The sequence below is a fragment of the Nansenia antarctica genome, assembly GCF_963989245.1.
Source record: "Nansenia antarctica genome assembly, chromosome: 5".
Classification (NCBI taxonomy): Eukaryota; Metazoa; Chordata; class Actinopteri; order Argentiniformes; family Microstomatidae; genus Nansenia; species Nansenia antarctica.
In genome coordinates, this window is record NC_137690.1 from 61,158,805 (window position 1) to 61,171,304 (window position 12,500).

At 44.6% G+C, this 12,500-nt stretch overlaps 2 protein-coding genes across 2 annotated transcripts in view; one reads left to right on the top strand and one right to left on the bottom strand.

Moving 5' to 3' along the window:
- The window catches only part of slc25a13 (solute carrier family 25 member 13), a gene marked incomplete at both ends in the record, with an annotated part of 49,720 nt that extends 43,132 nt beyond the window's left edge, over positions 1–6,588 (top strand). The window contains 4 exons of the mRNA XM_080531802.1: positions 2,493–2,631; positions 4,681–4,839; positions 5,181–5,271; positions 6,378–6,588. Of these exons, the coding sequence (XP_080387928.1) occupies positions 2,493–2,631; positions 4,681–4,839; positions 5,181–5,271; positions 6,378–6,588 (600 nt within the window). The remainder of the gene's footprint in view (positions 1–2,492; positions 2,632–4,680; positions 4,840–5,180; positions 5,272–6,377) is intronic.
- A 1,989-nt stretch (positions 6,589–8,577) lies between these two features.
- dync1i1a (dynein cytoplasmic 1 intermediate chain 1a) overlaps positions 8,578–12,500 on the bottom strand; it is a 54,114-nt gene continuing 50,191 nt past the window's right edge. The window contains exons 16-17 of the mRNA XM_080531183.1: positions 11,550–11,675; positions 8,578–8,698 (exon numbers count right to left, since the gene is read on the bottom strand). Coding sequence (XP_080387309.1) covers positions 8,588–8,698; positions 11,550–11,675 — 237 coding nt within the window. The 3' untranslated portion in view covers positions 8,578–8,587. The remainder of the gene's footprint in view (positions 8,699–11,549; positions 11,676–12,500) is intronic.

The window sequence follows — 12,500 nt, forward strand, 5'->3', positions numbered from 1 at the left end:
AGCCGTCCTTCTTCCCACAACAATAGAGATTGGGATGCTAATCAGTGTTGTTGTTGAGCCAGGTAGTGTGCCCCATACCACCACCCCCCCCTACCCGCCCCACCCCCCTCCCCCCAACAGCACCCTCTTAGCCCTTCGCTCAGTGTGTGAATAGGCTAGCTGCCGCTCTGGCTACTGGCATTACCAGTTGAATTGTCCTTGATAGGGACAAGGACCCCGAGGGCCGGGTAGCAGAGGGAGTGTGTTGCTGGAGTGTTTGTGTTCAGGCTGTAAACAATGCCAGGTACACTGGTGGGTAACAACGGCCCTGGTCATAATATACAGAGTCTCACAGACTTGGAGTAGAGAGAAGGCTCTCTTTTTGTATTCGAGTGAAGGTTGATTTGAGCTCTGATCGTTTTGTTTTGTTGTTTTTTTTTGTTTTATTTTAAGAACTACATAACATTCTCGTTATGTATAATGCCGTTTGAAAAGGTTGTCCAATGATCAGTGTCTTTGATTGCAAAAGCTTGCAAAAAAGAGTTGATTCCCGTTTTAATCACACTGTAAAGATGTTTAGAAGAGAGGCTGTGTGTGTGTGTGTGTGTGTGTGTGTGTGTGTGTGTGTGTGTGTGTGTTGTGTGTGTGTGTGTGTGTGTAAGCGAGAGATAGGCCCGCCCTGGTGCCTCCCTTCTGTCAGTCTGTCTACCTGTATATCTATTTATGTGGTGAGTGTGTGTGTATGTGTGAGTGTGTGCGTGCGTGCATGTGTGTGTGTGTTTTGTCTACTACAGTATGTCTGCATGCAGTGTGTATCAGAATGCTAAGCCAGTGCCTCCCCCTGTGTGTCTCCCCTGCTGCTGAGACAATGTGCATTGAGAGTGGGAGACGAGCTCCAGCCTGTGAGTCCCAGACGGACTGGCTCCTCAGGGCTGCGCCCAGGCACAGAGCTGCCTTTGTCAGGGTAATTACCCTGCCTCTCAGCCTCCTCTCTGCTACCGACGCTGGAGGGGCTAATGCGCTAGCGCCACCACTGCTCACCGTGTGAACTCAAACCGAGACGGTATTACAACCGCTACGATACGTGCACTCATCTAAGTGTTTTGTGTTGATAAATGTAGATGTCGCACACGTTTTTTTTAAATGTTGCATTTGCGTACATTTGGATGTACTCAAAGTCATATGCATACACGAATGGTATGTATGCATTAGGTACACACACACACACACACACACACACACACACACACACATACTGTAGACATCTATTTCCCGACCCCCAGCCTCTTCAGCCCCAAAGCCGTCCATCCCTGCATGTATGTCTGTCCAGAGGGGCTGAGGCAGATGAGCTCAAGTCTCCATCCTACATGTATGTCTGTCCAGAGGGGCTGAGGCAGATGAGCTCAAGTCTCCAGGCCTACTGTATGAACCAGGCTCTGTGATACTATCTACTGCTTTTCAGAAGGCAGTTGGCCAGCAGGCAGGCAGGCAGGAGAGAGACTCAAGCGCTTGAGGAAAAAGATACCCAAGGTATCTGTGCAACCTGTGTATGAGTGAGAGGATTAACCGAGGAGTTAAATGAAGCCTGTCTAAAGCACACTTCACTCGTCTTTAAACTGCCCCCGTTGAAGGGAGAGCCTTCCCCTTCTTCAACTCAACCTGGATGACGGCCAAGGGGCGGAATATGTAGAAACTGTATCTGGTTGAAGATATGGCTTTTGTTTACAGAGACAGACGGAACTGTCTTCCTTCTCCACTCCCCCCCTCTCTCTCTCTCTCTCTCTCTCTCTCTCTCTCTCTCTCTCTCTCTCTCTCTCTCTCTCTCTCTCTCCCCTCTCTCTTTCTCTTTCTCTCTCTCTCTCTCTCTTTCTCTCTCTCTCTCTCTCTTTCTCTCTCTCTCTCCTCTCTCTCTCTCTCTCTCCTCTCTCTCTCTCCTCTTTCTTCTCTCTCTCTCTCTCTCTCTCTCTCTCTTTCTCCCTCTCTCTCTCTCTCTCTCTCTCTCTCTCTCTCTCTCGTCTCTCTCTCTCTCGCCTACTGCCAAGGAGAGGGTGATGAGGGAGGACCTCTAGATGTTCTAGTATATCTGCCTCATATGTGGAAGGTGACATTGCAACATTGGTGTCAGTTATTCTGGGGAAGATTTCTCAGAAATAAAACCCAAAGCTGCGATGTTCCAGATTGTGTTCCAATGGAAATGTGGGAAAAGTGTTACAGTATGTGAGAACCCAGTGAAGACTCCTTTCTCCCCCTCTCCTCTCTCTCTCTCCTCTCTCTCTCTCTCTCTCTCTCTCCTTCTCTCTCTCTCTCTCTCTCTCTCTCTCTCTCTCTCTCTCTCTCTCTCTCTCTCTCTCTCTCTCTCTCTCTCTCTCTCTCTTTCGTCTCTCTCTCTCTCTCTCTCTCTCTCCTCTCTTTCTCTCTCTCTCTCTCTCTCTCTCTCTCTCTCTCTCTCTCTCTCTCTCTCTCTCTCTCTCTCTCTCTCTCTCTTTCGTCCTCCTCTCCTCCCCCACTCGCAGGGTGCCAAGGCATGTTTCCTGAGAGACATCCCCTTCTCAGCCATCTACTTCCCCTGCTACGCTCACCTAAAGGCCGCCCTGAGTGACAAGGAAGGGCGTATTGGGCCGGGCAAGATGCTGTTGGCAGGGGCAGTGGCAGGTAAGACACCACCCAGACCCCCAGGGTTCACCCCAATACACCGTCTCCCTCGTCCCTCCTTCTCTTTCCTTCTCTCTCTGGTCAGCAGCAACCCGTCAGGGACAGTGTCAGTGGTTGTCAGTCACCATGGCGGGCCTGGGTCCAGACTTGAGGCTCTCAGGGCTTAGACCCAGGGCTTAGACCCAGGTCTCCAAGCTGCAGCCTCCATTCTCCCTGGGCTCAGGCAACTGCTAGCCTAGCGGTGACCGCAGGCTCCACCGTGGTCGTCCCTAATTAGAGTGCTCAGTGATTGGGGCTGGGGTTTTGGAGCGCACTGCGAGAGAGCAGCGTGGGTCTGCCAAAGGGGGCCGGGAGAGTTTCCATTGCTAATACTGTATCAAGGAGCTGGCACGCCTGGGGGCTTCTGTGTTCAGAGTGTTAAGAGTGAGTCCTGTAGGAGCAGTAGGGAGCAAGCCATAAACAGATGCTCGTAATACTGGCAATGGGGAGTAAAAACATCCAAATGGTTTGATCAGAGTTGTATAAGTGTCTTTCACCTCTTCTTATGTGAAAATATGATCTGGATCTTGGTGTGGGTTTAATATTTTTATTTTAGTGGTTTTTGTCTTAAAGAAAACACCGTATAAAAAGGCGAGAGACACGGCCAAGCCAGTATGGTTTGGAACATAACTAAAAACAGAATTAATATTTATTTTGAATCCTGAGGGATGTGTTGGTAGCTCTGCTCCTGAGCTTGGACAGAGCCTGGCGCTACACGGAAAAGTCATATAAATTCAGAGAGACGTTCTTTCTACCCCTCCTTTCATATTTGGGTTATTCCCTATACCGGGGGCTATTGGTTTTGACTTGAAATGCAGTTTATGATTTAGCATTCGCTCATAGCATTTATCACTCCTTTCTACATTTATCAGTGGTTAAGGCTTTTTTGTCAATTAGAGCTTTACAGTCGGCGCAGGAAATTGAATTACACGCTTAGTTTAGGCGGCGTTATTTTGCCAAGCGTACCCCCTGATCCCTGAACGCTCTACCCAGGCCATCTCCCACTTCCTGGACTCTCTGTAGTGCTGTCAGGTTTTTACTGCAGTGGCAAAGCTAACAAAGACACATTCTATCTTTATAAGAATCTACTGTACATTGTATCTTCTTTGTCATGGCTACGCAGCACATTCTATCTCTGACGCTGTCATTTTTTCTTTGTTCTTTGATAATGAGTCTACAGCTGTTGCCTCTTCTCCTCTCCTCTCCTCTCCTCTCCTCTCCTCTCCTCTCCTCTCCTCTCCTCTCCTCTCCTTCCCTCTCCTCTCCTCTGTTCTCCTCTCCAATTCCCTCCTTTCCTCTCCCCACCTCTATTCTTCTGTGAAGGACAGAAGTGCAGGTGCTCCCTGCACATATTCACAGAGCAGTGAGTTGATCAGCGGTTGAAATTGAATGGCTCGTTCAGACGTAAAGCTGACGGTGATGGTAATGACTCTGCCGGTCTCAGCAGCCATTGATGATTGAGGCAATTCATAGCTGAAGTGGCTGGAGAGGCTGGAGAGGGCTGCATGGGGCCTGCAGTCAGTCATGCAGTGGTGTGTTGGACGCCTTGTGTGACGGCCTCATTACTGTATATTGTTCTGCCCATTCAAACCCCTTTTAGGAGGGGACACAACCTACTGTAGGCACTGAATGAGCAGGAGGAGATAGAAGCCACCCATCATGCACTTCACTACCAGCTCACGATCTAATGACCACAGATTGAACTATGGAGTGAGGTGTTTTGAATAGTTGCATATATAGAAAACACAAGGAGGCTGAGTAAACGATACGATAGAGTCACATGCAGAAGTGATACAGTACAGACTGATCCATGGAAACAGGAACCAGATGGTACATGCAGATAGAGTGTACAGTTATGACATTAGCTGATGCAGAATTACAAAACCATATTATTCCAGCAGTATACACTCTGTACTCATACAGATAAGACATTGTATATCCCTAGACTGTAGTGATTGTAGCCATGTGTATGAGATGGGACGTCTCCTGAGTGATGTGTTGTATCTTTAGGTATGCCTGCGGCTTCTCTGGTGACCCCAGCTGATGTCATCAAGACAAGGTTACAGGTTGCGGCCCGTGCTGGACAGACCTCGTACAATGGCCTGGTTGACTGCTTCTGGAAGATTCTACAGGAGGAGGGGCCTCGGGCCTTCTGGAAAGGGGCTGGAGGTAAGCTAAGCTTTCATTCAAATCTGATGATCCTGATGATGACAAGGATATGAATTATACTTTTACCTCCCACTGTGTATAGTGTTAGACCTGGTTAAGACCTGGTTATGTTAGTATGCATTTTTAACATTTCTAACTCCTTTTGTATAAGATTTAGTAATAAACTATATTATTTGCTTCAACTTCCCCCCGATTATATTAAACTATGTACATTTTTGTAGAGTCGTAGGGAAAGGCACACAATAGAGTGATTCATAGATTTCCAGACTGCGGTTGATTCAATGTGTTGTTGTTGTTGTTGTTGTTGTTTTGAATTGAGTGGTACATTTCCCCTTCTGTAGCTCGGGTGTTCCGTTCCTCACCTCAGTTTGGTGTCACCCTGGTGACCTATGAACTCCTGCAGAGGTGGCTGTACGTCGACTTTGGCGGACAGTAAGTCAAGAGGTTTTACCTGTTAGTCTGGTTTTCTGTTTCCTGTTAGTCTGGTGTTAAGCTTGGTATCAACCCAGTATTCTTGAGCTCTTAAACCCCTTAAAACAATAACATTTATTATTGTCAGAATTATGTACATGTCATTGAAAGGTCCATTGATTTTGATAGATAGCTCTGTTGATGTCTGCAGCATGATACAAAACGACAGTTAGCTTGTGTGCTTTTTTGGGAGAAATGCCATGAGACCAACATAATTTCAGAGTAGGTCAGCTGACTGCTTCAAGCCTTTACTTAGAGGCGATGGATGTGATATTTCCTCAGATACAGCATGATGTCACCCAGAGAGAATCAGTTTGACGTGTGCTCTTTCCCGCTGTAAAATTAGCTAATGTTCCCTCCTGAAGCAAATTGGTCACTCTTTAAAATAGACCTCTCAGATAGGGAAAAGATCAATAGGAGGCAGTGGCATTGGGCTTAGGAGGGTGAGTGTTTGCATCACCGAATACAGTCCCTTGTTTATTATATGTAGTCATGGTTGTGATGACAGGATTTTGTTAGCAAAATTCTTGGAATCAAAACAACTTCCCTCCCATTAGGTGTTCAGAAAGCATAAAGTACTTCATGCATGTGGAGTCTCCTCAGATTTAGCTTCATTCTCAAAATACATATTTGGCAGAGTATGTTCAGTGAATACTCTATGGTGTGGTGTAGGCATGAAATATGTTCCTTGTTGTCCATATTGGAAAGATATCACAGGAACGAGCATGAAACCATTGTGGGATATTCATTTATTTATGGTTCCACTGCGCTGGGGGAAAATATCGCTCTCTCCCAGTTTTAATATTCGATTAAGATGTTTATTTTTTGTGGTGGACAATGTTTAATATAAAACGTCTCTTCCACCCCTCTTTCCTCTCCCTCTCCTTCTGTCTCTGTCACTCTCTTACCCCCCCTCTCCCCCCCTTCTCTCTTTCTATCTCTCTTTCTCTTACTCCTCTTTTCCTGACATCTCCCTCCTCCTCTCCTCTCTCTTTTTCTTTTACTCCCCATCTCCTTCCCTTTCCCTCCTCCTCCTCCTCCTCTCCTTTTTATTCTCCACACCACAGAAAACCATCTGGCTCAGAGCCGACTCCAAAGTCTCGGATCAGCCTGCCGGCGCCCAACGCCGACCACATCGGAGGCTTCAGGTTGGCCGTGGCCACGTTCGCTGGCATCGAGAGCAAGTTTGGACTCCATCTCCCACGGTTCGAGTACCACCAACCCCCTCCAAAGGCGCCCCTTGAAGCCCCCTCTGCCCAACCACAGGGGGCAGAATAGAGCAGCCATGCAAATGTCACACGCCTATCAAGCACTTGGAATACTCCGCACAAAAGAGGCACATTCTGACTAATATAACGTACGTCTAGGCTTTAAGTAGAAATATTTGTCTATGTTTAGTTGATATAAGATATTATGATCTCGTAACTCCCTTTATACATAATGGTCTAAAAGACAATCATGTTGGTTAGCTTTTGTGTTAGCGTCAGTTACCGGTGAAGATGGCTTGGGGTGACTGTTTGTTTTAATTTACCTGGGCCGACTCTTATTGTGAGGATTAAGCGATATATCTACAGTAACGACATTGTGAGTCCAGAGTAGAGTTATATAATTTTATTTTCATAGAGCACAGTGCTGTATACCGTATGCACAGTAGCAGAGGGGCTGGCTAAGACTTGAATTAAACCTGGACTGCTTCCTGTTATGACATAATAACTAATGATCACTTTATAAGCTGTTTTACTGTCTTCCATCTGTGTATTTGATACATATTTGACAGAGTGAGCTCTCGACAGATGGACACAGTTTTATGTTAAATGTGACAGTATTGATTGGAAAAGTAGCACAAGCACATCAGAATAATGCTGTAATATATAGCAGAATATTTTCATATTTATACAGCTACTGATCTCCTAAAAATTCTTTTTGGATACTATGAACGCTAATAATGTTGATCACAAACTAATTTGAGTAGAGAATTATTACCAAACACTTGAATGTAATATACTGTTTAGTGCATTGTTCACACTAGCATTGTTTCATGACGGATGGACAAATGTATTATGATACGTACTCAACGCCTGTCTGTTGTCCTATCTTGGTTTTGTCAGATCAAACTGCTGTTGTTGTATAAATGTCTATAAGAATCAGGGTACAGCAGATGGAGAAGAAAGATGGCACTGAACGCTATAGCAGCTACAAGGTGTCATGGATGCCCGTATTTAACTTGTATAGAGGAGTAGAATGTACCGGGGGGAGGCTGGTGGAGTAATGCATACAATGAGCCTGTCCTCTGATTTCTCCCTCCACCAGCCTCCACTAGAATGTACATACATATGCAGTGTAATAATTGTGCCTTATTGTATGAAGGCAGCAATACGTGTACAAATGGAAGTAAAGAGATGTCTAACATTAGTAAAGAAGATATGTGGATGTGTGTGTGCGTGTTTTTCATTGGATTTTATTGTGAGACAAGAAACACGCAAGCTGAAACAGTTCATCAGCCATGTTTTATTAGCAAATAACATGGTGGGCAGCGGGCACACTCCTCTGGATCACAATATACTTCTTTTTAATCACAGTACATTAAACAAAGTACTAGACCAGAATTCTTCACTTGTTGATTTAAGTCTAGGAGTTAGCCACTGAACAGTGCAAGTGCCCTCATACACACACACATACACACACAGTATAGCCCTATATTACATTGACATTAAAAGCAGTTTAATATTACATGTTCACATACTGTATCTGTAGGATCCCATAAATGAGTTGCATGCAGAAGGTTGACTACAGAGAGAAACACAACAGTGCAAGCATTGTCACGATGAGCATGGTAACAGTATAGGGCTCTACTACAGGCCGCCTTTTACACTTCACAGTGCATGATCCCTGCTAGCTTCAGAGGGCGACACTACCATGGTCCCTATCTGTCAATACGGTGGCGTCTAACTAAGTTGTAAGCAATAGATTGTATAACAGACCAAATAAATTAAGTGAATAAAAAACATAAATAAATGGCTAGTAGATGTCATATGACCATGCGTCAACATAATTTATGGTAACATGTCCTTGAAAAAACAGTGAATGCCAGTACAGTACATAAAAAGCATGCCCTAGCCTGGACGCACAGTTAGAGAGACTGAGGCACGTCTACAGAAGCACATACTATTACCCAGGTGTGTGTGTGTGTGACGCGAAGAGAATTCTGAATGACGTTATCCCCATGTGATCCACTGTGTTTGTGGCTCAGCCCATTGGATCACATGTCCATCCAGTCCTACGATGACAGCTCCGCAGGCCCCTCTTCCTCTCCATCAGCCCGGTTGGCCCGGATCTCCATCAACGTGCGGGCGAAGCGGGCCCAGTCTTCACTGTGGGGCACGGCCAGCTGGGTGAAATGATACAATAGGTTTATATGTCTCACGTGTGAATACAGTCTACTACTGTGCATCTGCATAATGTAGTCTCCAATCCATCGTATACAGTATATTCTGCCATCTTGGAGAAATCACAGACAGATATGTTTACATCAGTTTCATAAGCTACAGTTTACCATCTTTACTGTAGAGTTACCTGTACCATATCTACTGTAGATGTCCCATATCCACGTCTACAGTACTACTAACACACTTGAATACTCATGCATGTAAAATGTAAATCACATTTATAGACGACAACTGTCAACCACATCCCCATTGTGGTGCGGTTAAGCAGCTATATTTTAAGGAATCATTAACTTTTTGGTAAAAGCACAAAATTTGGCACAGAGGTAGATTTATGTACCCCGAACAGATTTAGACACGGAGGCACCACTGATTTAACCCCTGGGGAACATTGCAAAATGGCCGCTGTCAGTACCAGAATTTCACAAAACTTTCATTTTCAGAAGGACTGTTTTGTGATAATATCCCCAGATTTGGCACAGAAGTAGCTTTATTTACCCTGAAAATACTTAGATGCTTATTATATAAAATACTAGATGCACCACTGATTTGGCCCCTGTGGGTCTACAGTATACTCCCTTGATTCGGGGGGAAAAACTCAGCAAGGATCTGAAGCGTAGGTGGGAAACGCATTCCAACGTTTGGGAGGGGGGTGCATTTCTTTCATATTTTGGTCAAATTATGTCGCGACCAGAATATGATCGGAATAACATGATGTTGTGTTCTCACTGGGTATTTAAGCTTTCTCTTAAAAGACATGCAATCCCTATCAACTTCTCAATATCACTAAGAATAAGATCATCTTCCTGTTCAAGTTCATAGTGTTCCTTATTGTTAATTTAACAAACAAACATAACAGTTCTCCAACCTTCCAATTCTACTTGGAATTAGTTAGAATATAGAACCTGAAACATGTTTTCTATCATTGTCTCACTTTATTACTTTATTACTATAGTATTTTTATTTTACTTATTTACTTTACTTATTATTGTCATTTTCTTTTTTTATTGAGATCTTGATGCTGCAATGCCAATGTTGAGGAACCATAGAATTTTACTCTTGTATACTTGTGTACATTGAGATGTAATGAAAGCGATTCTGATTCTGTCTTGTTTGACCCCCCCCGCCCCGGAACATAAGCTTTATCATGACGATAATTTAGTCACTTGGAGCTCGTTCTGTGCTACAGTACATGGTAGGTTCTACGTGACCTCCACTAACGTGTCATGATGTGGTGTTCTGCTGTGAAAGTTAAATGAGAAGGAAGCACGGTTGCCGTGGCTGCCACCCAGGCTGAAACCACTCTGCAGGCCAGGCTATAATTAACCAGGAATAAGGAGGTGGGAGGGAACGGCGGCCATTTTAAAAACCGGAGAGCTTTTAAAGCACACCAGGGGGGCTTCTCAGGAAAACTATCAATATGGTACCTGACCTGGAGATGAAGAGCATTTAACCAGAGAGAAGGAAATGTCACAGAGGTGTGATTGGATGGTGTGTAGAGTTCATAGAGTGTTCTGATGAATAAACCCTTTCTGAAAATTACCTCAATTGACATGCTAAGACAATGAATGTGTTTTTAAAGGCGACTGAGTACTGAAATAGTTCCAATCCAACTACAAAATCTGACAGTTCAACAACAGCGTTCGGCATTAGCTTCAAGAACCCAGCAAATCTGTCCCATATTTCATTCAGGATGATAAAGTACAGAATAAGCCCTCTTAAGTATATAGCTTATCTGAGTGAATTATGAATTATAAACACTAAACAGCCTACTGTGACTGCCTGGCTCAGCATGACTCCAACCATCTTTTCACCATGTTTCACATGTTGTAGTGAGGGCTCATCACAATCCTCTCTAGTTTAAGGTTCTTCTTTTATGAGGAGCTTCTGGTAAACTAACCCCCCAGTCCCCTCAGACATAAAACCCTTCAACTTCACTGGTCTTATTGATGACCTTCCATTACCATCAACCCAGAGAGACCACACGTTCTACTGAGCTTCTCTCTCCAATTACCACACTACAGAGTGGCTAAAATTAGACTCACCCCCCCCACACAAGGCACAAACCAGAGAACCCAAAAAAAGAGCCCTGCAAACATGGGAGGCAGGCAGGGAGGTTGGCCACTTTGTGGTGGTGGAAAAGTCATGTGGAGGCCGTTTTAAAAAGACTGGAGAGAGAAAATCAAACACAAACATCCATGGTGATGCTGACGGGAGGGTAAACAAACAGAGGTTCTAAAATGGAGGTTGCGGAGCTTTGTCTACATAATGTGCCATATACTTATCACCTATTTTTCATATACTATTCTTGCTCAGTGGAATATTCATCTCTCTCCATTGTAGTAGCTGAGTAGAGAGAAACACCAAACAGCTTACAAATGCATGCTCGGGAATGTTTACTGCATAACAAACACTCATACTGCACTCACATCGCATATGGCAGGTTTACAAGATTCGATTTGGCTATGGTTGAGATGCACTATGCATTTGCACCAGATGCAAAGTTCCCCCTTCTGTTTCTTCAATAGCAAAAATACAAAACTGTAAAACATAAAAAACAAAAAAAAGAATCCTTCATATAACCTTTACTTAACTTTTGTCTCTAGTTTTCTATGTTAACAGTCATTTCCTTTGGAAAAACAACTGGTGCAAACATTGCATGCCGTGCAACACTTGTCTTATCTGCCCCTTATATCTGCATGACTGTGGCAGGGTCAGTGAACAAAGTGGACACATGGATTGAACATGTGGAAGTGGACAGTGTGAATTCTCTTTGATCAGGTGTTCAGGCTGTACCTCTCCGGCATCGTAGATCCAGACACGCCCCTCCGAGTCGCCCACGGCAACCTCCTTGCCCCCGGATGCCCAGCGGACCCTGTTGAGGGCAGACGCCCCTTCAACGGTCACGCTCGCTGTGGGCACCTAGCGGCACAGGGTTAAACATTACAATCGTGTCATGTTACAGCTTAGCGAACCTCTGGAAATCTGATAACACAGAGAGCATTATCTATTCTTATTTTACCTTTGATGTAATCACAAGCAGTCATAATAATAATCCTACAGCAATCATACAGATATCAGATGTTAATTGAAAAGTGAGTTATTTCATTAGCACCATCAGATTGATAGATAAAACACTTATTATGTCCTGTACGCTCTCACAAGTCTGCGTCCTGATCCAGAAGACCTACCATCAGCAGCTTCACGTGAAATAACAATGAGAACTTTTAATGAGCCACATATAAATCTTCATAAAATCCTCTACTGCTTCCATTAAAACAATAGGCTCCAGCCTGCAGGCTCCAGGAGTAGTGAACCCAGATGATACAGTAGGTCAGGGTGTGGGGGGAGAGGACGCCTGTGATCAACGGCTCACTATAGTATTACACATGACAGTTGGAACTTGGCCTTGACACATGTCCTCGATGGAGACAGAAGCCCTGGCATCACGTCGACTAATACGAGAGCTTCCGTGCTCTAAAGCAGTGCTAACCACAGACTGTGTGCTATTAGAGCCTGTGAGCCTCCACCAGACCAGAATGGAAGTGAACTGTGAGTTGAAATTGGCTGTGTGTTTCTGAGCGGGGAAATGAGAACCAGGCCGCCAGCACTCTGTTAATGCTGTTATGAGTGCGTGGTTTTAATACCACGGAGGTTAATACTATGGTGGTTTTGATAACAATGGAGGACTGTTGCTATTAGCTACACAAGCTCTCTCTCTCCCTCTCTCTCTCTCTCTCTCTCTCT